The 27,559-nt window shown below is 46.0% G+C and overlaps 1 protein-coding gene across 1 annotated transcript in view; it reads left to right on the plus strand.

The window, feature by feature from the left end:
* Nucleotides 1-27,559, plus strand: part of LOC123345941 (voltage-dependent T-type calcium channel subunit alpha-1G-like) — a 145,197-nt gene that overhangs the window by 45,611 nt on the left and 72,027 nt on the right. Inside the window, exons 9-15 of the mRNA XM_044983059.1 lie at nucleotides 13,918-14,069; nucleotides 15,157-15,342; nucleotides 16,216-16,330; nucleotides 17,322-17,477; nucleotides 25,401-25,494; nucleotides 26,543-26,727; nucleotides 26,948-27,379. Of these exons, the coding sequence (XP_044838994.1) occupies nucleotides 13,918-14,069; nucleotides 15,157-15,342; nucleotides 16,216-16,330; nucleotides 17,322-17,477; nucleotides 25,401-25,494; nucleotides 26,543-26,727; nucleotides 26,948-27,379 (1,320 nt within the window). The remainder of the gene's footprint in view (nucleotides 1-13,917; nucleotides 14,070-15,156; nucleotides 15,343-16,215; nucleotides 16,331-17,321; nucleotides 17,478-25,400; nucleotides 25,495-26,542; nucleotides 26,728-26,947; nucleotides 27,380-27,559) is intronic.

Below are 27,559 nucleotides of genomic sequence, written 5' to 3' on the forward strand. Positions count from 1 at the left end.
TTCAAAAGCCTCTGTCTCAATCTCCTAAACGTGCATGTTGGAGACTATTTGTTAGAATTGTTTCTTGATGTCATTAGGAAACAACAGGCTTTTCCTCCATGGAAGACAGTCAAAATTAGGGATAATGTTACCTGTATAAGAAACCCAGTTTCAGCAAAGCTCCATGAGAGCAGTACAAAGACAGGGTGAGTCTGTTTTTCCCTTGGTATATTCTCGAGTGCTAATGGGGAAAGAAGTTTGTACTTAGTTTAGATTAACTAGAAATCGAGGGCATTAAATCTCAAGGATTTACCAGGTGTGACCAAGTGGAAATGTAGCTTTTGTTCGGCTTAAGCTCCTTCAAAAGCTGGGCAGAGGGATGAGCCAGTTCATGTTTTTCTTGCATTTTCCAGGATGCTAATCTTCCTGAAATCTCAAGCGAGGAGAGAGATGCTCTTCTACAACTCCTGAAAGATGTAGGACAGAAGGCGCAGCTCTAGGGGTTGGGGGGCAAAGGTGATTTGAAGACAACCTTTGTATCCTCTGAGCTGCTGCTGCTAGGGCTTGTAACAGAGCTAAAATAGAGCAGATCCTCTTCCCCTCCCCACCGCCTGCCCTGCTCCAGGACTGGTTATGGGCAGCTCAGAATCCCCAGACTGCTCAGTGTTACATGCATGTCTCTCTTTGTGCACCCAGCCCACACCCCAGTGCCAGGATTTGTGAGGGAGGACAACATAGTGCCATTTACATCAGCCCCATGTTGCTTCTCTGCTGTAGGTATTTTCCTGATGGCCCCTATACTCAGCTGGACTCTGCACGTCCTTTTTCAGAACCTTCCTGGGGAAACAGACCCAGGGATTGCTGTTCATTATTCATTGTAACGAGAGCTAGCTCCTTCTTCAGTAAAGGTCATCTGCCCCTGCCCTTTATGCTTTCCATTGTCCCTTAAATCAGGGCTTTGGAGCAGAGCCCAGAGCTGGAGCGCGGAGCAGCTCTGGAGCAGTGGAGCTGCAGGTTTTTGCCTGGAGCTGGAGCAGAGCCAGAGCACAGCTCCAAAGCCCTGCCTTAAATCTGTTCACTGCTACAGTTTTCCTTTCTCTCTCAGTTGTCCTATGCTGAATTGCCCCTATTAGAGACCACCCTTCCTGTCACCAATGACAGGAAGAGCTGACTGCCAATAATGCAGCTGCAAAGGCCAAGCACCCCAGTAAAGCAAGTTAAAAATGAACAGAAAGTTTGGAATGGGAAGTGAAAGCCTCTGTCTGCACTTACAGGGCCCCTGTTGCTGTCTATTCTGAGCACCGTTCAATCCACATTAACGTGAACTAGGAACCTGTTAGTTCCCACCCATGGGGGCCATGCAGGGGAGTTACAGTTCAGCACGTTGGTGTGTAATGCTATTCACGCCCCCCATAATCTGAACTGTGGGGCACTGTAGACGTAGCCTAAGTGACTTGCCCATGGCAGCACAGGGAGTCTGTAGCAGAGCAGGGAGTTGAAGCCAGGTCTCCTGAGTCCTAGGGTAATGCCTTAATCACTGGGCAATCTTTCCTTCCCAAAAGGAGTGTGAGATCAGAAGGGGCAAGATGGTAAGTGTCAGGGAGGAGTAGTAGGAAGAGAGGTCTGATCTAAACTACAGAGTTAGGCTGATGCAAGGCAGCTTACGTCGACCTACCTATGGAAGTGTCTGCACTTAAATTTTGCTCCCGCCGATGTAACTGCCCCACTACACCAACTTAACTCCACCTCCATGAGCAGTAGAGAGTCATGGTCAATGTAGTTAAGTTGACACAGCGTCAGTGTAGACGCTGCATTTTTTATGCTAACTGTTACTGGCTTTCAGGAGCCGTCCCACAATGCCCCACACGGACAGTCCAATCGGTGCAAGCGCTCCTGGGGAAGACGCGCACTGCTGACACAAGGAGCAAAGCGTAGACATGCACAAGTGATACAGTTACTGTGGCAGCGGTATGCTGACCTAAGTTAGGTCGGCTTGTTTTGTTGTATAGACATGGCCTGAGAGGAGGATGGAAGAAACTGCAGAACATGACAGAAAGGAAAGAGAGTTCCTCTTGTTTGACTAGTTCAGTACAGTCCCTGGAGGGGAAACTATCTTCTGAATGGCTCTTGCAGCATGTTGATTATGGCATCAGATGTTTAGCGCTGACAGGTTTCAGTATCAGTTTAGTCTATGGCAAAATCTCCTGTCTGTATATTTTGATGAGATGAAACTGAGACTGGTTCAGCTATTCACCTGTCAGTTCCTCTTTGTAAATGCCTGCTGATCCCAGACTACATGTACTCTGGGGGCAGGAGAGGAGGTAAACTTGAATAACGCTGCCCCTTCTGCATGTGACCAGGCCGGCAGGGCAGGGTGGATTTGGAGAGGAGCGGTGGAGAGTTGAGTGAAGTCTGAACACAGTCCAAGCTTTCCTGGAAGCACATGCTATCTGCTTATGTGGTGACAGTCTTGTATCAGTGAGATGGGTAAAAAGTGAAGGACCTGAAGCCACTCCAAAAAAAAAAAAAAAAGTCCTTGAAATCCTGCTTCTTTCTGAACCATCTTCCATGGAGAGGGCTCTTTATTTTGAACCGATTCGGCAGAAGATCAATAGAGAAAGACGAGAATGTATCAGGTTCTGATTAAGCATAACTCAGGTTAAAGCCATCAACAGACACATGACAACAGCTAAAGTCATTTCCTTGTATGGGCCCTCAAACACAAGGAATGTCACTGCCAAAAATATGGATTGAGTTTCTATTTATAAAATAGCAAGACGGTCTGGAGCTAAGAGGAGCTATATTTACTGAAGGGAACAGAAGCACCTCTGAGGATGGCCAGAGCGCTGCAGAGCTTCTGAAGTCTGCCTAAACGGTTCTGGGGGTGGACAGGAGCTCTGGGGAAGCCCCAAAAGCTGCCTCAACCCTTCCGAAGCTGTTCCAGAACTGTACAGAGGCACACAGGCATGGGGGAAGTAGTGAAGTGTGTGGGTGTGATGAGAAGAGAGGAAAGGGTGTTTAGAAGACTTGTGGTTTAATGGAGGAGATCAACTAAATCAAAGAGAAACCTTGGCAGCTTTGGGCTGTTTCTAGCGTATGATACTGAAGGCCGCCTTGCCACTCAAAGTGAGCAAGTACTGGGGGGGTCGCAGCTCTGGCTGGGGAGAATTGGGAGTGGGGGTGTAATTACTCTTGGACGTAGCCAGGAGACCCTGCAGACCAAGGCAGTCACTCATAGGTTGTGAATGAAGTTTCTTTGCTTCTGACAGCTGTCCCACTAGAATGGAGCCGGTAGCCAGTTTCAACCAAATGCATGTCTGATCTGAAACGTGAGGAGAGGGGGAATTGCCTGTCCTTAACTCAATGCTGGGAAGTCCCTTCATCGCACTGTCCAAAGCAGATTGAGTGAGCGAGCTGCTGACTAAATACCAGTGACAGGAACAAGGCTCAGTGTCAAGCCGGAGTAAGCTTTGGGAAAGCCCTGGTAGCGTCAGTCTCTGCCGGGTTAGTTTAATGAGGTTAGACGAGAATAGGCGAGAGGGTTGCTGTATCCTTCCTCCTCACCGCCCACGTAACGTCCCACAGGGTGGGAACCTTCAGTGAGCTTGATACTGTTGAACAATGCCAGATTGGCAGCTGGGAAGATCAGTGTCCACCCTAGCTACAGAGCTGGTGCAGCATGGGCAGCTGCAGTGGAAGCTTTCCTCATGCTGATCTGCCAAAACTGCTTCAATCCAGAGCTCTGGGAGAGAAAAAGAGAGTTCACTCTCCAGCCCAGCCAGGTCTTGGCCTCTAAGCTGAGTTGTCATCCAGGGGAACAAGTAAAGCTGGTGTCTTTTTAGTGACTTGGATGCCTGTCCCCTAGGAACTCAACCAGTCCCCTTCTCCCTGTGTGTATCGTGTCTTAGCCATGCATCCGGTCTTTGCTCAAACTTGCGGCATGCAAAGAATCTGGGAGACGACTGGATATCAGAATAGATTGCTGCCTGGGATAAGACAAAAAAAAAGCTCCCCCATTTGTGCATTAGCAGCTGTCCCCAATGATTTGAAGGTCCTTTTATTTTACTCTGTGACTCTTTGTCCTGTAAATCTGACTCTTATCCGTATATTTCATCTGTCTTCACAGAGATCAGAGAGCTCTCTAACACAGTGGAGTCAAACCCAGTGGCAGGAGGCGAAATCTTGCATTTTTGTCTTAAAATTGTTGCTGTGTGGAGTGGGGATTTATAAAAGAAAAATCAAATATCTGTAAATGATGAGTCAGTGAAATGTTGTTGGTATTTCCTGGGAAATAGCTGAGGTTGTTCTTTTCTCTCTTTCTGTTGTATCTTTCCTTTGGAATCCTGGGTTGCCATGGTAATGATTTCAGAGAGATTTTATTCTGCAATGTTTCTAGCAGCTGAGCACTTTGCATCATCATCTGGATGCACAATAAGCAGAATCAGTTGGATCAGAAGGGACCTTCTGGCAGGTCATCCCCGTTCGTCCCTTACATTGTGGCAGGACTGCTTTTGTTGTTGTTAGTGGGATAAGGATAAAATCCTCTTTGGAGCTTTCTGACCTTTGCTCAAATGTCCATGCAGGAAGGGAGGAGGCAGGGACTGGTGAGAAATATTGTTCAGACTGCATAATTCCTATTGCTCTCATCTCATCATCAACTGTAACTGGGAAATTAAAAGTGGCAAACTCAGGAGAATTTCACTAATCCTCAGCTGTACCCACTAGGCATTTACTAGTGTAGCTTTCAAGTCAGCAAACAAATGCACTCCAGCAAATAAGCACCTACATACTGAAGTGATGGGTACTACAGAAAGCCCCAAGGATACGTCAACACAGCACAGTTAACCCAGGCTCTTACCCTGGTTTTAGCCCAGCCCCCACTACCATCCATACAGAAAAACCTCTGGCTTGTGTTTGAAGGTGCTTTAAACTGGGCTGTTTTATCCAGTGGGGAGTGTAGGTGAGAACACGGGCTCTGCTTTAATGTTGGCTGGCACCTGCCCATTTGGCAGTGAAGATGTAGGGTACTGAGCCACTCGAGTGCTGACAGTCCTCCACTGCCCGTCCCAGGCTTCCCCCCCTGCCCCCCAAGGACAGACAAGGTCTCCCACCATTGACTGGGAAAGAATCGTAGGGCATCTCAGCACAAAGAATTATGGGATGAGCCCCCAGGAAAAACACAGACGATTGCAGAATTAGTGAGGACACAGTAACGGGGGGTCGGGGGGTTGCAGTGAGGACACCCTCCCTTGGGATAGGCCTAGACCTGGGTGCCAGTCACTCAGCTTAGCAGTGCGAGAAGGCTAAAAAGAGGATGTGGAGAAAACACTGGGGAGCAAGGGATGGGGATGTGCAGTGTAGTCATAGCCTAAGCCACCTTTGAACTTGCCCTTAGCCAAGACAAACTAGAGCTATCAAATGCCAGTGGGGATTAATAGGATGAAGACATGTACATTATTCCTTATGTCCTCTAAGCCGGGACTCCCTTATGATACTCAAAACCCTTCTATCTAGATTTCTGAAATTGTGGGGCCTGTCTGAGGAGTCCAAGAAACATTTTGTCATTTGTTATTTTCACCTATAGATTCAGCTGAGATTAGGGCCCCATTGCAGTAGGCGTTCTATGGACACACAGCAAGGGACACTCCCTGCCCTGGAAACCTTACATCTAATCTCAATGAGTGAGACAATCAAAGGGTGGGAAGAAGGATGCATGATTATTCCCATTTTACAGACAGATGAGCAGAAACACAGAGAGGTTAAGTGACTTGCCCACAGTCACGCAGGAAATCTTTGGCAGAGCTGGGAGATTTTCTGAGCTCCAGTCCAGTGCCTTAACTACAAAACCCATCCTTCCTTCCTATAGCCCATTCCCATCACATACACGGACAGTCACTCTCAGACATGTACCGTGCCGCCTGTATTTTGCAAGAAGAGCACTCGGCCCTCGTGATGCTTCCCAGGGGCACTCAGGGTTGCGCGGCACCTCGCTACCACCTGCCCTTAGCACCAGGCAGTCTTGTCTGTGCCTGCCATGGCTCAACTCCCTGACTCCACCAGCCTCGGGCAACACAAGCATTGCCTTCCAGGCCTCCGCAGGCCTCGCATGCTCTGCGCAGGTTAGCGATAGGCACACGCTGATCCCCCGAATCCTCAGAGTGTCCCCCTGGAGCGCTCAGCCTCCTCTCCAGTGAACACGCACAAAGCTCTCAGATCCTCTACTCCCAAAGGAGCAGCACGCACCAGCATCCAAGATTCAACTCAGGATCACCGCTCCACTTAACACACAGAACTGAGATAGGTCTAGTGGTGTATTTATGGTGAAAACAAGAATACGTGTGTTATCAGCAAACAGACATTCAAGTGATGGGAAGTACGAATATTGGAAACGAAACAAATGATTACGTATAAAATAAAATCATAGCCTGCTTTCTGGAGCCTAAACTTAATGCATGAGGCATTTACATGTCTTCTACAAGATTGATTGCTCCAAGTCCTTTTCCCATGTTTCAACCAGGATGGCTGAAATCCCCCCTTTCACACGATCAAGGCAGCTTGTCTTCACAGACTGGAGGATTCCAGAGAATCTCTGATCTTTGATCTTCCCTTGAAAACAAGCCTTTTTCCCTGCTCCCCACCCCAGCTGTTTACCTCTTCCTGTTCGTTTTCTTCTGTAGTCTCCACCAGCCCTTCATTGACACTTGACTCAATATACTAATAGACATCTGTTGTAAGACACACAGTACATAGACTCATGCCTTCATTAGAGACCTGACGTGACATTCTTTTGGTGAAGCCAGAGGATCCTTGTATCCTTATGTTAACCCTGTGCTCGCTGCCAGTTGGCATCAAGCGGTCCTTGGGTCCCAGCCCTCTTTTCATGAGGCCTCATCTTAGACTGACAATAACTGATCCAATCCAGAGAGAGTGCTCCTGCCAAGATGAGATGTCTTTGAACCGCAAGGAGTGCTTTTGACTGCTTCTCCCTAGACTCTTCAGTCTAAGCTTGGGAGAGCCTGGCTTTGCATGTTTGACAGCAACAGCTCAGGTTTCATTTGTTCCTCTCCAGTTGCCCATGTTACTGTGCTGTCTTTTCACATCATACGTGCAGCCAGAGCATGTCAACATACTGCTTGATACATCAACAAATGGACCATAGTGCACATGCAAACACACCATTCATAGCACTGGATGTATCCGGGACAATCTCACGGACACTACAGCTATGTAGCCTGTAAGACTGGGTGCCCAGGAAACAGAATTTCGTATTCACCAAAGCCTCCGCTAAAATCTGGTCCACCACATTTGAGATTTCATTTGAATCACACTTAGATCCCACTCTTTCAAGGTGCTTGTGGTTTAATCGTAGGGAGCTTTCCTTTTAATTAGTTGCTGCTGCCTCCAATGAGAGAATTAGCGAAATCTTCTATGAATGAAGAATCTCAATCTATGACAGATGCACTTTAATCTAATTGGTGGGAGGTGGTATTATGCTGCAAGTGAGGCTCATGTTTTGCATTGAGAATGATTGTAAGCTAAATAAATCTTGTGTTCTCCAAAATCAGCAGTTCCCCCACAAAATTCAGGGCCCTCTCAGAGTATTTGAAACAAACTCTCTTGTTTATGACAGTGTGGGGAAGAACAACTTGGTCTTGTAGGAAAGAAAGTTGCACCTCCTTGGCAACATATCCTAGCAACTGGTGCTTTGTCAGGAATCTTTGAATATCCCAGGTATATTGTGTCAGTATCTCTAAAGAGAGCACTTGACATGTTCACCATCTCTTAAGGTATGTCTGCATTGCAATTGGAGGTTTGAATTGCAAAACATGTAGAGATATCTCTACTAGCTTTAATCTAGCTAGTGTGAGTACCAATAGCAGTGAAGCTACAGCAGCAAAGGCTTCAGCGCAAGCTAGCCACCCATATAATTATTCAGGGTCTCAGACAAGCTGGTACAGCCTACTCTGAAGTTCATGCTGCTGCACCTCACTGTATTAGTTGTAGTGACCAAGGCACAGGTAGCTCGCCCAATAGTATCCACTGAGCCAGGATCAAAGGCAAGAGTCTGGAGCAAGATGGGGCAAAAGATGAAGCCTGTAGCAGTAGCAAGGCAGAGTCTGCATTGTTGCTTAGCTGGGTCCCTGGGGCAACTTCCTGGTTTAAATAGTTGATGTGGACCAATCAGACAGCCACAGTTGTTCTGTCACTCTGGCCTCTTTGGCTGGTACTTCCTGCATTGCCTAGCCCTCCAGTAATTGTTGGATGCTGCTCAGCTTGGCTCTCTGTGGGGTGATGTGGAGGCATCTGCCACCTAGGATCCTACAACGCTGAGCTGTAGATCTGCAGATCCTTACATTGGTATTTGCACTCGCTAGATCAAAGCTAGCTCAGGTGGGTCTATGTGTGCTGCGGTCATACCTCTGACTGCAATGTAGACATACCCTATGGCAGGAGAGTCTTCTGAAAGTCATATTTTTGTATGGCTCCTTGGAAACAGGACCGCTGAGACTGTTCAAACTGCCTATGGGGATTTGGATCCCCAACTGGGAATCTCAGGTCCAAATCCCGCTAGGCAGCTTTGACAGTCTCAGGCCACGTGTACTTTGGTAAACAAAGACATTGTGAATACGGTGCTCATGAAAGAGGGGCTGAATGGAAAGCACTACAGACTGAATATGGGTGGTTTTTCCTTGAAAGTTACTTAGACTCTGTTCATGTCGGCCGTGGGAGAGTCATGACGGGATTCAGAGGAAGGGGAAATGGATGGATTTTATTTTTCCTCAGACGTTGTTTGATGAGAGCGAAGGATAAACCCTCTGCCATAGCATGGATGCTGGTATGAGGGATACCTAGCTCCCAGCATCTGCATTGCCCATCCTCATGCCGTCCCTCCCCACCCCCCCCCCCACCTCCCCCAAGCTCTGAAAGTGCTTGGAGTTAGAGGATCCAGAGAGCCCACTAATGAGTGGTGCGGGCTACAGGATGACATCTTTGCTCTCTGTAATGCAGGAAGCAGGTTATTTTCAAATCTCGCATCTAATGGCTTTCCTGCCAGATAAACAACATAAGCCGCCTGTATTCCCCACTTCAGCTCCCAAACCATCTCTCTGGCACCGGAATAATTTTCCCACAGCTTGAACTCCAGCCAGAGCAGTGACACCAATTACAGATTTTGGTTACCTCAGGATGTTGCTTTTTGAGATGATTTACAACAGCATCTGTCAGGTGAAGCCCTTCTGAGCTGTGGCTGATTATTAACAATGCTTTCCGGTCCTTCTGGCAATGAATGGGGAGACTGGCTGATTCCCACTGACAGGTCCCTGTACTTATCTCTCATCTTACCAGGGTTAAAGCTCTGCAGGGCACTTGTAAACAAAGAACCAGTGTCCGGGACGTGTTGGGATTAGACACAGCCTGGATCAGGTGCCTTTAATGGCTTGCTTTATGCATGTCTCTCATGTGGGGAATGCAGTTATCTGCCTCTGTTTACATAGCTGTTGCTTTTAAGAACATAAGAACGGCTGTACTGGGTCAGACCAAAGGTCCATCTAGCCCAGTATCCTGTCTACCGACAGTGGCCAATGCCAGGTGCTCCTGCCAGTTCTTTTTTAAACGCTGTTATAGTCTTAGCCTTCACAACCTCCTCAGGCAAGGAGTTCCACAAGTTGACTGTGCGCTGTGTGAAGAAGAACTTCCTTTTATTTGTTTTAAACCTGCTGCCCATTAATTTCATTTGGTGGCCCCTAGTTCTTATATTATGGGAACAAGTAAATAACTTTTCCTTATTTACTTTCTCCACATCACTTATGATTTTATATCTCTCTATCATATCCCCCCTTAGTCTCCTCTTTTCCAAGCTGAACAGTCCTAGCCTCTTTAATCTCTCCTCATAGGACCCGTTCCAACCCCCTGATCATGTTAGTTGCCCTTCTCTTAACCTTTTCTAATGCCAGTATCTCTTTTTTGAGATGAGGAGACCACATCTGTACGCAGTATTAGAGATATGGGCGTACCATCAATTTATAGAAGGGCAATAAGATATTCTCCGTCTTATTCTCTATCCCCTTTTTAATGATTCCTAACATCCTGTTTGCTTTTTTGACTGCCACTCCACACTCCTCAGAGAACTATCCACGATGACTCCAAGATCTTTTTCCTGATTAGTTGTAGCTAAATTAGACCCCATCATATTGTATGTATAGTTGGGGTTATTTTTTCCAGTGTGCATTACTTTACATTTATCCACATTAAATTTCATTTGCCATTTTGTTGCCCAATCACTTAGTTTTCTGAGAGGGTTCAGGCTTGAATAGGATGTCAAAGAACCCAAGGGAGTTAGGTGCCCAGCTCCCATTGAATTTCATTGGGAGTTTGAAGCCTAAATCCCTAATCTCTTTGGGAAATCCCAGTCATAAAATCTACTACCAGGTCTGCCTTTGGCTCATGGTGTGACTCGGGGTAATCAGTTGGCCCCTCTCTGTCTTTTAGTTTCTCCATCTGTAAAATGGGATCTAGCAGACGGAAGGCACCAGTTAAGTGCAAAGTATTATTACTTTTTTGTACTTAATCTTAGATCACCTCCTTGACTGGCTTCAATTTTTTAATGTTTCTCTTGCATCTTCCAGGAATGGATAGCTCAGCTGTGGGAGAGGGAGCCAGGTTCTAGCCTGGCTCATGACCATCAGCAGAGTTCACTGAGTTCTCATTGCAGGGCCAGATTTTTCCCTCAGTTCTACATGGGCAACTCCGTTCAGCAGACATACTGTAACATGTTTTTTTATGGCAAAAGGATTGCACAAGTGTAGTTGATGGCAGAATGTGACCTATAGGCTCCAAGTTATTGGTGATGATGTGTGAGGAGGAAAGATTCCAAGAGCACATTTCTTTGCATAATGAAATAGCTGCCATAATGAAAATAACAGCACAGGCTGTCTCTGAGCCTCTGTGGTTATGAATGAGTTGGCAGTTTTCATGGCAAGTGCAGGCTTTTTGAAATTGTCCTGGGGTGGCACTTGATATACAAGTTCTCGGCCGATTTATGATTTTGTGTGTGTGTTCCAGGACATATATCATTTTAAACCAAGAGTGTGTTTAATAGCGTGAGTTAAAGCGGTTTTATTTTAACTCAAGATCAGCAAGAAAAGTAAAGTCAAACTCTAGCCCCAGGATTTAGTTACAGATGAGAGTGACACATCAAGCTGCAAATCGATAAATAACCCTTTGTTTTCTTTCCCTCTGGTTTCTCTTCAGCACATTTAAATCTTTTGCCTTCCACCCCTTTTGTTCTTGAGACAGTAAATATTTTCTGAGATTTGGCCTCTTTCGTGGGCTGAGTACTGTTGATGTCATGAAGGGAAGCAAAAGCACTTTGAAATGGCTGAGGGATCCGAAGTGCCCAAACAATATCGTCTAAGCACACCCCGTAATTCCCTTCCATAACATTTTTTTTGTTTTGACACAGCCATTTTCCCAATCACTAGATAGGGATTTAATTTTGTTATAACAAACTCCTGCCAATGTCGGTGCAAGTCCGATGGGATTACAATCTGATGTCAGAACAATTTTGGTCCAAGTTTATGGAGTAAATATTATGCCAGGAGGGCAGAAGGCAAAGTGAAATATAAGAGTCAGCGTACGTCTGTGGAGATTTAGACATTGAGAAACAAAGAAAAATAATTCAGTGCAAAAAATGGCTTTGTCTGTCTAATATGTGCATTTCTAAAGCCCACATTCACTGTGGTATCTCTGTGCCAGGGCCGCCCAGAGGATGCCGGGGGCCTGGGGTCTTCAGCAGTGGGGGGCCCTTCCGTTCCTGGACCCGCCACCGAAGTGCCCCGAAGACCCGCGGCGGGCCCCCCCCGCCGCCGAATTACCGCCGAAGCGGGACCCGCCGCCGAAGCGCAGCCCGGTCTTCGGCGGTAATTCGGCGGAGGGGGGCCCCCGCCGCGGGTCTTCGGGGCACTTCGGCGGCGGGTCCCGGAACGGAAGGGCCCCCCGCCGCCGAATTACCGCCGAAGACTGGGCTGCGCTTCGGCGGCGGGTCCCGCTCCGTCTTCGGCGGTAATTTGCCAGCGGGGGGTCCTTCCGCCCCGGAGCTGAAGGACACCCCCCCCTCGCCGGCGAAGACCGGGAGCGGCAGAAGCTCCTGTGCCCAGCCGCCCAAGAGTTTGCCGGGCACCCCGGAGCGAGTGAGGGACCCCACTCCAGGGCCCCCGAAAAACTCTGGTGGGGGCCCCCGTGGGGCTCGGGGCCTGGGGCAAATTGCCCCTCTTGCCCCCCCCTCTGGGCGGCCCTGCTCTGTGCACTGAGACACAAATGATTGCAAGTGAGCACATCCTGTATAAGGCTAAGGTGACATCCTTGAAGCACCCCTGTTGGGCCTAGGTATTGCAACATATATGTTCCTGTCTTGCATGGTTTCAGAAAAGTGGGAACTCTTGTATTTATAGCCCTGCAGCACATGCTACAGTGGCACCAGGTCACAGATTAAATTGCCAGCAAATTTTAGGATATTCCTCTTATTTTGTTAGTTGTAAAGTTGCTTAAATTTTACATACTTAGATACTTTGCTGATTGGGACCTAACTCAGGAGAATGAGAGTCAGAGCTCCCAGATTCTATTTCTAGCTCTGCTATAGAGTCACTGGGTGACCTTAAATAATTCACTCTTTGTGCCTCAGTTTACTCTTCTGTAATGTGTTTATCATAGTTGGGTGCCTAGCTCACATGGATATCAAGAGGCTTAATTAGTGTTTGTAAAGTGCTTTGAGATCCCCGGGTGAAAGGCACTAGAGAAGCTCAAAGTATTAAATGCAAGTCTGGTAGCACCACCTATTATTAAGGTTGCCTGACACTTCCTATTATAAGACCCTGTTTCCAGTTGCTGTATCTTTGCCTAATTCTATTTAGGGAGTAGGTGCAGAGTAAGATTTTCAAGAGTGTCTAGTGATTTTGGGGTACCTCCATTTTTAGGTTCCCAATGTGAGAAACCTTAAAGGTGTGCGATATTCACATTGAGGGCGCTCAGCACTTTCTGGAAATCAGGTTCCTTTGAGGCATCTTAAGTTAGGCACCTACAATCCCTAATCACATTTGAAAATCTTGGCTTTAGTCTTTATGTAAGATTAAGGGTACATCTACACTACCCGCCGAATCGATCTATCAGGGATCGATTTATCATGTGTCGTGTACATGTGATAAATAGATCCCCGATCGCTCTCCCATTGACTGCTGAACTCCAGCTCGGAGAGAATTGGAAGCAAAGTTGATGGGGGAGCAACGGCCGTCGATCCCGCGCCGCGAGGACGTGAAGTAAATGATTCTAAGTCAATCTTACGTCGACTTCAGCTACACTATTCTCGTAGCTGAAGTTGCATATCTTAGATTGATCCCCGCCTCCCCCCAAGTGTAGACCAGACCTAAGATACCTAGCAAATTAAAGAATAGACCAGTAATTGATGTGTGTGAGAAAACACTCTGGTTTGCGCCTCTGTATAGGATAATCTGTGTGAGAGTTACAGATAATGCTCAATTTCTCTATTGGACAGTGTTACAAATGTCTCCTGTTACAGTGGCAATCAATCAAATGCACATGGTCTACTAAGGACTGTTGCACCAGCCAGAATGACCGTGGTTGATGGCATCAAAGTGGTGATGCTGTAGTTAATGTGGATTTAATGGATGGATTTACCTCTATAATCTATAATAAGTGCTATATCTTGCGCTGTCCTGTTGGAGTTTTTCCATCTGCTATCTTGCTCTTTTACTCACTTGGCTGTAAATTATACTTTTAGTAACATGCACTTTACATCACTATTTACATCCTTCTATAATTGGCCCTGGTCTAGTTTGTGGTCTAAATCTGAGCACCTCTAGAGTGTAGATTTGTATCATGTAACTACTCCCCCCCCCCCGCCCCCCGTTTTGTTCTTAATCGCAGCCTGAGGAACTCACCAATGCCTTGGAGATCAGCAATATTGTCTTCACAAGCCTCTTTGCCCTGGAGATGCTGCTGAAAGTCCTCGTGTATGGTCCATTTGGCTACATCAAAAATCCATACAACATCTTTGATGGGATCATTGTCGTGATCAGGTACAAGCGTGGTGTTCTGCTTACACGGGTTTCTCTTCACTGGACTGTTGAATTAAAACAAAGGATAATGGATAGAATGGCCTTTCTGGGTCACTTGGGCCCCTGTGCTCCTGTGTTAGCTTTTGTACCCCACAGTGTTGTTTCTCCATAAATTCTCTTCTCTTCTGAAAACTCCCTCTAGCAACCCACCTTGTTCCTGTCTTTGGTAGTTCATTATATACGCAGCTATCCCTTAGTATAATGGCCCTTTGCCAAAGGTTTCCATATGCCCAGCCATGCTTTTTTGTGATACCTCGTTCAGAGCCTTATTTAATAGCATGTGTCCTTTCTGTTCCCTCATATCTATGCCTACTTCTGAGTTCCTCTTTCATATTCCTCCCCCGCACCTCAAAGTATACACACCCCATCTCTCTGACTTCTGTGCATCATTAATATCATGAATTTGAATCCTTGGATCATTATTTTCACCTTCTGTAAGAACCCTAATGGACCATCACTGGTTCCCTATGCAGTGTTAATTAACTTGCTGTGACATATTTTATACCATCCACTGTATATGATTAAACTTGCCTATAGACAAATGACCGCCCACACCTCTGCATGCCAAGGCTAGCTTTGTGGGGTTTTGGTTGCTTGGTTTTTTATTTTGTTTGTTTTTTTAGAGAGCGCCCCCAAACAACAAATCCTGGATCCAACACCTGCAGATATTGGAGAAGTTTAGACATGAACTCTTCAGATGACAAATGTCTTGTTGGGTCCTTGTGCTCACTTCCCCGCCGGGCACATGTGAACACTGTAATTGTGCATACAGATGCACTCAGTGATTTACAGGCATGCTTTTGGCCTGCTCTAATGGTACTCCATTCTTGGCAAATCTGACACAAATTCAGGTATCAGAAGGCACTGTCCGTACAGACCTTCCTGACAGGCTCTCTACTTCACATCCCTGTTTTCTCTGAGCTTCACCAGCTTGGAGAGTTGCTTTCACTTCTCTCTCCCTTTCTCTCGTCGTTGTCTACATGCATTTGTGTGCAGTGCTTCCTTTTCCACACCCAGTCCCATACGGTAAATCTCTCTTCTTCCTTAGCGTCTGGGAGATAGTGGGACAGCAAGGCGGGGGTCTGTCAGTTCTGCGGACGTTCCGTCTCATGCGAGTCCTGAAGCTGGTCCGCTTCATGCCTGCCCTCCAGCGCCAGCTAGTGGTCCTTATGAAGACCATGGACAACGTGGCCACCTTCTGCATGTTACTGATGCTTTTCATCTTCATCTTTAGGTGAGTACGTGGCATGGATTCTGATTTCCTTTCATGCCCTGCTCCGGCTCTGTGCTTTAAGTTTCTGGTCCAGTGACTAGATGAGAATGTGAAGAGAATCCATAGGTTTCATGATTGCTCACAAAAGGAAATAACTCTGTCTGGGCTCTCTTGAAGTGAACTGCTGAATGAGAAGCACAGTAGCCTCCATAACAGGTACGGGCACTGCAGACCAGCCCCTGGCTAGAATCTTGCAATTCTTGTGAAATGTCATGTCTGTGTTTGTGAGGGTGTTCTCAAGGGAAATCCCTTCTGCTGGGTGATTCCCCACGGGCATCACCCCAAGGCAGAGGGTGTATGACATCACGTTCCTGCTGCGGTCCAGAGGGCAAGCCAGAAGCCTTAACCAAAACACTGTCGTTCAAAGGGCAGAGAAGAGAATGTCCCTATAATAAACCCATCTGAGTCAGTCTCATTCACACATGGTTCTTTTATCCCCTTTGCCTCATTTCTTTGCTTTTTCTCTCTGTACAAAAGGTTTGGGATTGGATCCACTTGAGATTCAAGCAGCCCAGAACTTTGGGGGTGTTGGAAATCCAAAGGTGCAGATATTGAAAACGACTCCAATCTTTCTAATAAGTCAAACCTGCTCAAAATCCATCCCCAGATGAGCCCGTCTCTAATATACAGGGGGTAAGGCTGCCCTTGCCCAAGATATACTGAGGGGAGAGTTGGCAGGAAGCAAATTAAGGCTCTCTTTCCTCTGTGGAGGGAAGTATTGCTCCCAATAACTGCTTGCTAGGCAGACAGTATCCTGAGACACAGAGGGCCACCACTTTATGCTGCTTTCTTAACATCATCTTCAACCCCGTCTTGCCTTCTTCTTGTGCTCAGTATCCTGGGGATGCATCTCTTCGGCTGTAAGTTTGCTTCGGAGCGAGATGGAGACACCCTGCCAGACAGGAAGAACTTTGACTCCTTGCTGTGGGCCATCGTCACGGTTTTCCAGGTACAACAGCAAGAACACCTTACCAAGCACACGCTGTGGGGCTGTAAGTGGGGTGGGAGAATTTAGGTTTGCTTTCCACAATGCTCTGCAAAGCTCAATAAAACTAATAGCTGAGGGGGAGAGAAACCAAAAAGTATCAACGGTGGGGGTGAGGGAGCGTTTTCTGATGATACGAGACAAGAAATGGAGATTGGATGAAAGGGGAACTCCTGGAGATGCCAAAAGCTGAAATAGAGAAGGGTCTTGCAGGAGCAGTGATAAGATTGTGAGGAGCGACAGAGGGGTAATTAGTCTGAGTAAAGGATGGTCTGTGAGCAAGGCTGACACAAGTCCAATGAGAGCTTCAAAGCAAGACAGCCAGCCTGGAGTTCTGTTTCCATAGTGAGGGAGAATCTGCTTTATGGCAATAGTTTGCACTGTGTAGTGTATGGCTGTTGGCAAATCTGGATTGTGTATTCCGAGTCTTTGGTGGATCTTCATCTGACTTTGCAGACAGAACAAAATGCCAGTGCATGCTACACGGCAGTCATTTAAAGCTTTGTATGGGCCTTGATATCAACTGGAGTTCCATGCACAGAGTTAGGGCAGCTTGCAGCCCTTGGGGTTAGAGTTTGGGGAAGGTGGAAGGGGAGGGAGAAGGCGGGGAATCAGGTGCTATCCCTGTCTTTGCTTTGATTCACTGGGTGACCTGAGCCAAGTAACAATCCTTCTGTGCCCATCTGGAATGCGAGTGCACTTCTCTCCCTTACAGGGCTGTTGAGAAGCAGCAATTCTACAACATTAGTATTACATATTACCAGCGTGCTGGTTTCCCCAAGAGTAGGTTCTTTGCCTGTTTAAGGCTGAAGATACTCCTCTGCCGACCTGGAGCATAAGTAAGAGCATGTAGGAAAGATGAGTGTCCCTAGTCATATAACTCGAACGCTGGGTTACTAGTGAATGTTGGACTGTTGTGATGTCCCTTTATGCTCACGGTGCCTCTTCTCCATAGATTCTGACTCAAGAAGACTGGAACAAGGTCCTCTACAATGGCATGGCGTCTACCTCTTCCTGGGCTGCTCTCTACTTCATCGCTCTTATGACGTTTGGGAATTACGTTCTCTTTAATCTATTGGTGGCCATCCTGGTGGAAGGTTTCCAGACTGAGGTAAAACCTTACAGAGGCTCCTCTCTTTATCTCTTTGTTTCCAGAGTGAGGGAGGGTCTAGAACCAACATCCATCTGGAAACTGATGAACTTAAATAGAGAGGGAGGGAGGGAGAAAAAAATAGCTCTTATTTTTTCTGTTTCTTTGCTAGGACCAAGTGCAATAAACCAGGCTGTTTAACAGAGCTTAAATGAAAAGCTTTGTTAGCATTAATATAATTGCAAGGATTCCGCTGTGAGTCAGTCAGTGCTGATGGATAAAATGCTCTAAGAATGTCTTTGAAAGGGGCTTCGCTGTGTTTGGGAGCCAGATTAAAAGCCATCCCTGTAAAGTTATGCAGGCTGGTGAGAGATTAGTGCCATTATTATCTTTTTGGATGGTCTGTTTGTTGATCTCTTCCTGCTTGTGGCTCAATGACACTTTTGCACATTTTTAACTTCATTGTTCCTAGGCTATCGATTGATTCTCTGGGCAGGGAGCCTCTGTTAAATATCCTCTACCTTCCGTAAGGACCTATGGGAAGTCAGCAAAGAGGTCTTAGATCTGAATTGAACTTGGCCCCTGTGTCTTTCTAACAAGCGGTTCGTAGTGAATGAATATATAACAGACTCCCTGAAACTAGCAGACAACCAGGGCTGCCTATGACCCAGGTCTCTACGGGCTAACAGAAGCAAAAAAAAATAAAATGTTCATGAGGAAAGAGAAGAGAGAACTTTACGCTTTGCAGAAGGGCTTAGATAAGGAAATACTAGCCAGCAGTATTCATCAGTATATAGTAGTACAGGTTGTAATTTAGAGTGATGTCTCAGCTGATGGATGTGTGTTGAGGGAATAATAAACATTAAAGTTTGTCACCTCCCTGTGCCATAATAATCCATCACGCCATAACTAGCTATTTCTACAACCTGATTGTTTTGATATTTTCCAAGTGCCATTTAAGAGGATAATTTGTTGAATAGTTCTGGGATGAGGGTGTAGGTATGTGTGTTGTCATTTCACACTAGGTTAGTGTGTTATTTTTAATTGCCTATTATCATATCCACCTCTCTCTGTAAACTGTCTTCTCTGTCATGGAAAATGGAGTTAAGGTGACTGACAAGTTCTTCTGAACAACAAAAGATTTGTTTTCAGGAGGCGGCATGTGCTTTGCCTAAGTATAAGTAAGCACGGGTCAAAAAACAAAAAACAACAACTTGTCCTCTTGTGGAGGGATGTCTGACTTGAAATTCAACCTCTCTCTGGTCAGTCTTGTTCGTTGATTCTAGAGCGGCCACCTGATTGAAATATCACTTGCTGCAACTAGCCAGTAAAGAAAAGGACTTAACTTTTTACAAACAGCATAACAACAGTTCACTGAGAATGCAAATCCAGTTGTTTTTTTGAGGAAATTAGTTTGTCTCTAGACATTGGAATAGAGGGATCAGATTCTGATCTTAAAATCACTACTGTAAATCCGGAGTGGCTCCATTAAAGACAGGGGAGTTGCACCTAATTTAGGCCCCAATTCCGGAAAGCACCAACACGCATACTTACCTTGAAGTCAATGGTACATATGCACATACCTAAAGTTAAGCATGTGTTTAAGTGCATCCCTGAATCAGAGTCTTACACTTGGTGTAACTGAGGCCAAAACCTGGGCCCCCCATCTTAGTTCCAAATTCTGATGTCTGTTATGTTTGTGTCATTCCTATTTAACTCCTTTGATACTGATGAAGTTACTCCAGATTTACACCAGTGTCACTACCATTGGAATTTGGCCCTTTTGTGTCTCAGACTTTTGTAATATATGGTCATCTCCCCCCCACCCCGATGCCCACCCCCACCCCAGCCCCTGGCGAATGCTAAGATGTTCTCTGTAGTCTTCTAGTAAAATGAAATCTTGTACACAAACCTCTTCATTCAATTGCAGTTTTTCTTAGGCAGGCAGGTAGGCAGGGTGGATGTTTTCTGGATATGGTGAGCCAGATCCTCAGCTGGTGTAAACCGGCATTATTCTATTGACTTCAGTAGAGCTACATCTTCTTACATCAGCTGAGGATCTGCTCCTGACTATTTTATTCAGCTTTACAACCAAAAAAAAAAATGTTTCCCATTTCTTGCTAACACACATAGCAGGGGGCCATCTCCTAAGTGAAATTAGATGAGATCATCTCCCATTGTAAATAACACCAGGCTTTTATCTCAGGTGATCATTCCTGGGTCCTTGACCCTCTCTTCCTGGTTTATTTGGGTATTTTTTATTTCATTGTCCTTCAGATTTCTTCACAGAGTGTGTTGCTGCTGCCTTAATCTCTCCAATCCTTGAGTGCCTTTCCTCCAGCTGCAAACACCTTGTTAATGTAGTGCATGCCTTTGCAGGTCTTTTGGTTGCTAAGCAGCAGATGTACATATGCGGTTAAGAAACAAAAAGAACCTGTTCCAAACTTTCAACAGCGATCCCTGTATTTCGTTGTAACCTGGCTATTATGCGCAAAGGGCACACACAGGATTTTCTGCAGCCTGGAGTTTTTTAATGTACATTCTGTGGATTACTTAGGTTCAGAATTTGTGCCTGAAACCACAGCAGCTCTAAGGTGTGGAAGATTTGCTGTGTGACTCCATTTGATAGAGCTGCTAATACAATATTACTTGAGTGAACTATCCGGTCTGTGCCCTGGGGATTTATCTCTGAAGCAAACAGTGACTCCTGGTAAGAGAGCTTTTTGTCTGACATAAAGCTCCTCTCCTGGGGGACTTCATGATAATGTTATCTCTGAAGCATATTCTTCCATTGGTAATCCTCTCAATTTCATGTTCCCCTTGGTTTCTCTTCTTGTCTCTGGCAATCCTCAGTTGCTGGTTCGTCTCATCTCCCTTCTTTGTGCCCGTTGTTCTTTAATTCCACCTTTCCCGTCACAAGGCAACCAAGGTTCAGTGAGGACTGGGTTGTGTATGCATGCAGAGCACTTGCGTGCTTTATACATTAACTAAGATAAAAACCCAGTGTCTGTGGTGTAGTACCAGACCGTGGCTAAACAGTCTGAGACAACAGAACCTTGACTTCTCCTGGGACTCAAACAGAGGGAAATGATCAATTTTCACTCATCGGTGATTTAGATTTTGTACTGTATTTTTGTCATGTCCTATGCTTTTTACACTCCAGTCAGTTTCATTGGGATTATCCTTATGAAGGATAATTGTGTGTTTAATCTTTTGCTGGGTTATTCATGTGTCTTTTTATTAGAATCAAATTTTATAATACTTTAAATTACATGTACAATATATGCTTGGAAAGACATTGCTATCCCCGTTTGGATCCAAATTTTAACTTACTGTTCTTAAATATTGTTCTAATGTATAGAGGGATGCAAAATCCACTACCTCCAAGAAATTAGCCCAGTTGGCATAGCAAGAGCTGTGCAAATAATGGATTTTACAATTAATTGGCAATTTCGAAAAATTGTTTTGGGTTCAATAGAAATAACATTTTTTGCAATGTTTGGTGAATCAAAAAGTAAAAAAAAATGTTTTGGGTCAAATAAACCTTTTGCTTAGATTAAGATTTCTTTCCCTTTTTAAAATTAAAGGTAATTTTGAAACAAAGGAAAAGTCAAAATGTTTTGTTTAGAAAATGTTGAAACAAAACATTTTGCCTTTTTATAAAAAATTAGGGTTTGGGGTTTTTTTATTTGACTGAAACAGTTTCACCAAAATCAACAGAAAATACACAACATTTTTTTTTTGGTTGACCTGAATCTGCATTTTCCACTGCAAAATGTTGATTGAAAAATTTTACCCAGCTCATAACCCGTGCCAAGATTTCAATGTGATAGATGAGAGAGACACCAAAAATAATATGCAAACTCCTCCTACTGCCTCTGTAGTGTGCAGCTAAATTTAAAAAATTCCATTCCCAAAGCTGCACATGTGTCTCCAAACATGCTTGAATATGCTGAGAAGTAAACACAAGTCTGTCAAGTCAACTTTTGCTGTGGAAAGGGAAATGCAAAGGGGAATAATGATAAGTGTTTTCCAAGTGGAAAAGGATAAAGTAGGTACAAAAATGTTGTTTGTGAGGTATTTGGGGCCCAATCCTGGAGTCATTACTCAGACACAACCCCCAGGGCCTGATCCAAAACCCACTGACATCAATAGACTCCAATTGACTTCACTGGACTTTGGATCAAGTCCCCACTGATTAGTCTATAAGGTGCCACAGGATTCTTTGCTGCTTCTACTGATTTCAATGAGAGTTGATAGGACCCAGTCAAAATAACAACATATCTAATCTATAAAAGTTTCTGATGGCTTCCCTTGGACTAACTATTTCATTTGGCTTTAACGGGATCAGTATTATGTGTTAATTAAACGCATGCATTGCTGCCTAATGACAGCATAATAAATACAGATCTCATTTGGCAGCCACAAAAAACCTGAGCATGCATGGTTTTAATAATCAGACGGTATTTCATTAATGTGAACAGCTATCACATTGGAGCTAAATCAAATACTCCTTTTGAAACACTTATTTTAAAGGTAAGGATTTCTAAGGGCTGCGCTATCTTTCATCCTTTCCTTGCACTGAACAAAGTCAGCGGCGTCTGACGAGTCCAGAGTGTTGTGACCTATTCTGCTTTTTAATCTTGGTATGAAATTGCCGCTGATGGGTACGCATTACCCTTCTCTACCCTTTTTTCTTTTTACTTTGCTTCCTTTTATCTCTCTCTCGCTCTCTCTCTTTTTATGATCCACTCTCAATTTTGATGCCGAAATTGTAAAAAAATCACCCCCCCTCCCTCCCCTCCCCCCATTTTTACTTCAGGAAATCACCAAGCGAGAAGACGCGAGTGGGCAGTTAAGCTGTATTCAGCTGCCTGTCGACTCGGCGGTGGTACGTAAGAACTCAGCATGAACCCACCCAAATGCCGTCTGGTAGTTGTCTCTCTCTGTGGTGACTGGTCACACCCCATGACACTGTTCTCATTGTAGTAGCTGTTGTTCCTTTTGTCGTCATTGTCAAGCGAGCCTTGATTTTAAGTCTCTTCCTTCTTTGTGGAGTCAGACAGGTCAACACAGACTCCCCAGTCTCACCTGAAACTGTTCTGGCTTCCTGTGTCTTTTCTGTACAGGAATCAACTCTTCCCGCTCAGGAGAGCTCACAAATGCCTCTTTTAAACCTCCCCCCCCCTTGTAAACCTGAGGTATGGATGATGCTGTTTCCCAGGCATGCTTGTCAAACACCTCCCTGATCACGCACGCTGCTCCCTGCTTCTGGACAAAACCTCATCCCCCTCATGCACGTGCGCCCCAACCCCTCTAGCTGCATGTGGCGGAGTGGAGAGAACTGCCAAAGACTGAAAGGACCTAGAATCAAGGCTGTCTGTGGACACTTGTGTGTCAGAGCCCTGTGCTCTGGAGAAGTCAATATTAGCATTGAGGCAGCTGCAGTAGTCACTGATGGAAGAAATGCTCTAGTTCCACCAGGCGTTATGGACTGGATGCTGGACTCTCGCCTGTGTTATGCAGGAGGTCAGGTTAGATGATCATAATGGACCCTTCTGGCCTTATGATTTATGAAGCTATGAAACCAAGCACTAACCAAACCTTGCCTCCCCTGCCCTTTACCCACCCAACCCTTCCCTTCTCATGCGTCTTTCCTTTTTCACTTCTGCCCCTTCTCTGTTCTGTCCTGCAACCTCTGGCTTTTACTTTAGCACAAAGGCACTTTCTGTCGTGTTCAGGTACATTCTGCCCTCTTTTGTACATGCTAATTTAGCCACTGTGCCATATGGTCCATCTCAACATACTCTCATATTTCAAAGGGATTTTAACTCCATGTTCTCTCATCAACCCTTTTCCATCCAGAAAGGCAAACTGGGAACAAAAGAACAGGTAATGACCACGAGGCCCTGCGGTGAGATGCTTGCCTGCAGTCGCACTTAATATGTCACACACTGTATTAAAGGGGGTGATGGTATGTTCTGTTACAGCTACAGTAGGATGCTTCAAAGACATGGGGTTTGGTGCTGTGGGGACGGAAGTTTGCAATCCCCATGTGGTCCTGCTCCTCCTTTTAATGTGCATCTCTTACTGCACCCGAGAGGGCACCCCTTGTCAGTGACAGAATATTTGAGGAACACAAATTAAGTAATGAAACCTATTTGCATTGCTTATTAGTTTTTAACAACCCATTAAGGAGAAATGAAGTGGCAGGTTTTCTGGGAGAGAATACTTGAAGTCCACATTCCAACAAAGAGACAGAGAATTTAAAAACTAAACTAAATTCAAGCCAATGTTAATTTAATATTCCTTCTTGAAAGCGGCAGTCCTCACCCTTTAAAATACTGCCGGCCCTGCAGGGTGAGTTTCCTCAAGTAACAGGGTGATCCTGCAGGACAGGAAGAAATGTAAAAGGCAAGGACTGCCTTTCACGCTCTCTATTTTCGTGACGACACTTCTCTGAGAGAGTCCACAGTGTGATTGGAGAAAACGTAACTATTTGGCTGAACCAAAGAAAGGGTGTTTTCCTTTGAGAATATGGGCCCGACCCTGGACTCTTTAGTCAAGCAAAACTCCCATTGAGTTTCTAGGTGGGCTTTGCCTGAGTAAGGAGTGCAGGTCTGGGTCTTGTATTGAATGTCGTTTCCTTCAGTCTGCCACTCTAGCACTTCCCTCCTCGCTGGAGCCTGATCTGGCTTTTAAAATCAAACATGTACCCAAGCACCAAACTTCATTAGGGTGGACCAGGGCTAGTGGTGCAGCTTAGTCTTCACTGTAGGTGTTGGGTTCTCTTGTGCACCTAGATTCTCCTAGAGCTAAAGTAAGATTCTGCTTGGCTTCTGTCTTGTCATTGCATTTCCCCTCCTCCCCCTTCCCCTCCCCATATACATCACACTAAGGGAGGGGGCCGTTTTGCCAGAATTACGGTTTCAGTAGTAAATCAACCCCCTTCAGGTGGGAACAATTCTGGCAAGCTCCATTCCTGGCTGATGTATTGTGATTATACCACACCCTAAGTATTTTTCCTCAGTGCCAATGGACAGAATCAAAAAGGGCTGGGCTGGGAAGGCCTTGATTCAGTCTACGTCAGATGTCAGCAATGCCTGAGCTAGGCACTGGCAGAGCACGATAAGCAATGGAAGCGATGAGCAATGGTAAATTATTTCACACCATTCAAGGGGGACTCGAGTTGGTTTCCTGGATAGGTTTCTGATGACAGACCAAGATCAAAAGGGAAAAACCCTTCGTCAACTCCTGGCATTCTAAATTGTACAGCAGGATGCAACTCCCCTAAATAAATAGGACGGTTTTACCACTTAGTATTGGGTGAAATGGGCACCTTGGGGAAGCCGAATTAGCTGTTATTGGGTTGTCTCCCTTTGGGAGCTGTTCTATCACATACCAAGTGCTCTTGTGGCACTTTATGTAACTTTTCAGAGACAGACCCCAGTTATCTGCTGACACCCACAGTCAAGTGTTTATGCCACTTGCTGGAGTTTGGATTATTTCATTTGAGCTTCAGTGGAAAGAGCTGTGTTCAGTGCTTGTGTGTAAACAGTTCTAATCCCCAGTCCCCATATTAATGGTCAAGGACAAGGAGAGTCAGTTTTTCATCCAAAGAACGTTCATCAGGTTTATGTCCTTTCCCTCGTGTCTGCCCGGTGTACAACTCCAGCATAGGAGGTCAAGTGGTTGTCTTCTGACCCCAGCACTTGGCTGGTCTTTGGGTCTATACAGTAGCTCTGCCCTTTGGGAGTATAGTTAACAGTATGTGGTATAAATATGTGCATGCCTCATTGTGTGGAAGGTGATGTCCCATTGTGGTACAAATTTCAGTGGGTCAGTAGGTGTGGTTTTTGGAGATGGGGCCCATTGTTCAGAAGGTATTTCCATACTACCCATAGCCAATTATCCTGGTTGCTAAGCTGCTCTGTTTTGCTCTAGGGAGATGCTTCTAAGTCTGATTCTGAGGGGGATCTTTTCCCTCATAGCCTGGAAGAAGAGGGTGGACTTAAGAAAAACTTGTCAAACCCAGCCTGTAAGTAACCATGCTGGAAATCAGCCCTTCTAGGGTGACTTCACTTGATAGGAGACACAGTGTGTCCAAAAGAGGAAAGCCCTTCTGGGGGGAGTGTTTAAGCAGTATCTCAGGCCATTGCAGACGCTATCAAGGTATAACTGATTTTAAATGAGTTGACCTAAAGGCAAAGATATGTAATGGTGTTAGCCCATTACTATCTCCCAGTAAAGCCCAAGAACCAGCCCATATACTATTGATATGGGGTTTATAGCTGGGGAAGGAAACAGCAGGGAGATGCTGCCTGCAGTTACCACTTTGACAGGCAGCAGAGCTGTGATGCACTAAGACTTGGAGAGCGGGCACAGGGAACGGTCAGGGTGAGCTTTGCGGGGAGACATATTTATTGTCCACAAGGTAGAAGATTCGGGGAGGTAGGAAGAGGAGAAACTGGGGGAGCGAAGCTCAGGGGATAAGAAGGAGAGTGTGGGGCCACAGAGCACACTGGGCAGTGTTGTAGGACTTCTGTTGAAAGAACGTGGAGGAAGGAGTACAGAAGGGGAAGAGAACTGGGGAAGAAGAGCATAGGGAGAGGAAGTAGGGAAAGAGCTTACAGGAAGAGAGGGTGGGACACTGTGGGAAGCAAAGCTTGGGAGGAGATGAAAGAAATGAATGGAAGGGGGAAGTTGGGGGAGGCCTGGTTGGCAGATTGCTGGTGCTCCTGAAGCAGCAGATGACAAACCAATGTCTGTTCTTGGCTGCTGATCTTTAAAACAGGTTTATTTGAGTCCCCATGCCATGCAATTTCTGGTTTTAAAACAAATGCCCAACCTCCCACTCTCTCATTAAAAATCTCCTTTGTTCCAATAATTGAAGAGTTCTCTCCTTTTCGTGAAATGATGTTATTGGCCCCATGACCTCCCCATGTTCTGATTAGAGCTGGCTCCTTTAGGGCCATCACGTCCTCTGTCACCCTGATTTTGGATGCAACCTGAAGGGTGATGGAGGATGATGGGTTATTGCATGTTCCTAGAGCTGCAGTATCTTAAAAACTCCTTGTTTCTTCCAGTGATGGTACTGAGTGACCTCCCAGAGCTGAAGAAGAATCTGACCCCGCCTCTGATCATCCACACAGCTGCCACCCCAATGCCAATGCCAAAAAGTGCCGTGTTCGGAGATGCAGCTCGGGGCTATGAATCTCGCAGGGCCAGCAGTGTCTCCATGGATCCCAATGCCTCTGAACTCAAATCACCGGTATGCAGCTCATCTTCTTCATCACACTTTGTGGCTGCTTTGTTTCTGTTTGGTTTGTGCGGCTGTTTCCAGCTGTGTGGGCGGGCGGGCTGTCTGTCTGTCCAAGTGTTTATACTGTGCTCGCTGCCTTGGTATCTCTAGGCCTGCCCATTGGGAACAAGCATGAGATGGTGGCAGTGATGCTGGGTTGACTCTTTCCATGTTCTTGTCCCTTCCTCAGTCCAGCATACAGAGCTCCCCCCACAGCCCTTGGAGCGCAGCCAGCAGCTGGAATAGTCGCCGGTCAAGCTGGAATAGCCTGGGACGGGCTCCCAGCCTGAAACGCCGGAGCCAGAGTGGGGAGCGCAAGTCCCTCTTGTCTGGGAACGGGAAGGAGAGTTCGGAGGAAGGGGAAAGCTCAGACGAGGAAAGGTCCAGCCGGGCTGGGAGCGTTAATGGCTCTTTACCTCACCGCATGGCGTCGCTGGAAACTAAAGGCTCGTTCGATCTCCAAGATACCTTGCAGGTGCCTTCCCTGTACCGAACCAGCAGCATGCACAGCAGCCGGACCGCTGCATCAGAGCATCAAGACTGCAATGGGAAAACCTCCCCAGGAGTCTTGTTACAGCAGCTCCAGTTGGATGACGATGATGGTGATGATGAAGGCAACCTGGTAAGACAAAGCAACAGTCGGTGGCTGCTGCAGCTTCTTGGCTTTCCTGTGTTTAACTGACACCCGTTCCCTTAGCAGAATAACGCTGCTGAGCACTCTCCTGCGCTCTAGCAGCAGACTTAAGAACACCATGTAAATCACACGTAAAAGCCACAGGGGGTCCATGGGTTATGAGAGCCC

This window comes from Mauremys mutica, chromosome 12 (assembly GCF_020497125.1).
Source record: "Mauremys mutica isolate MM-2020 ecotype Southern chromosome 12, ASM2049712v1, whole genome shotgun sequence".
Lineage (NCBI taxonomy): Eukaryota > Metazoa > Chordata > Testudines > Geoemydidae > Mauremys > Mauremys mutica.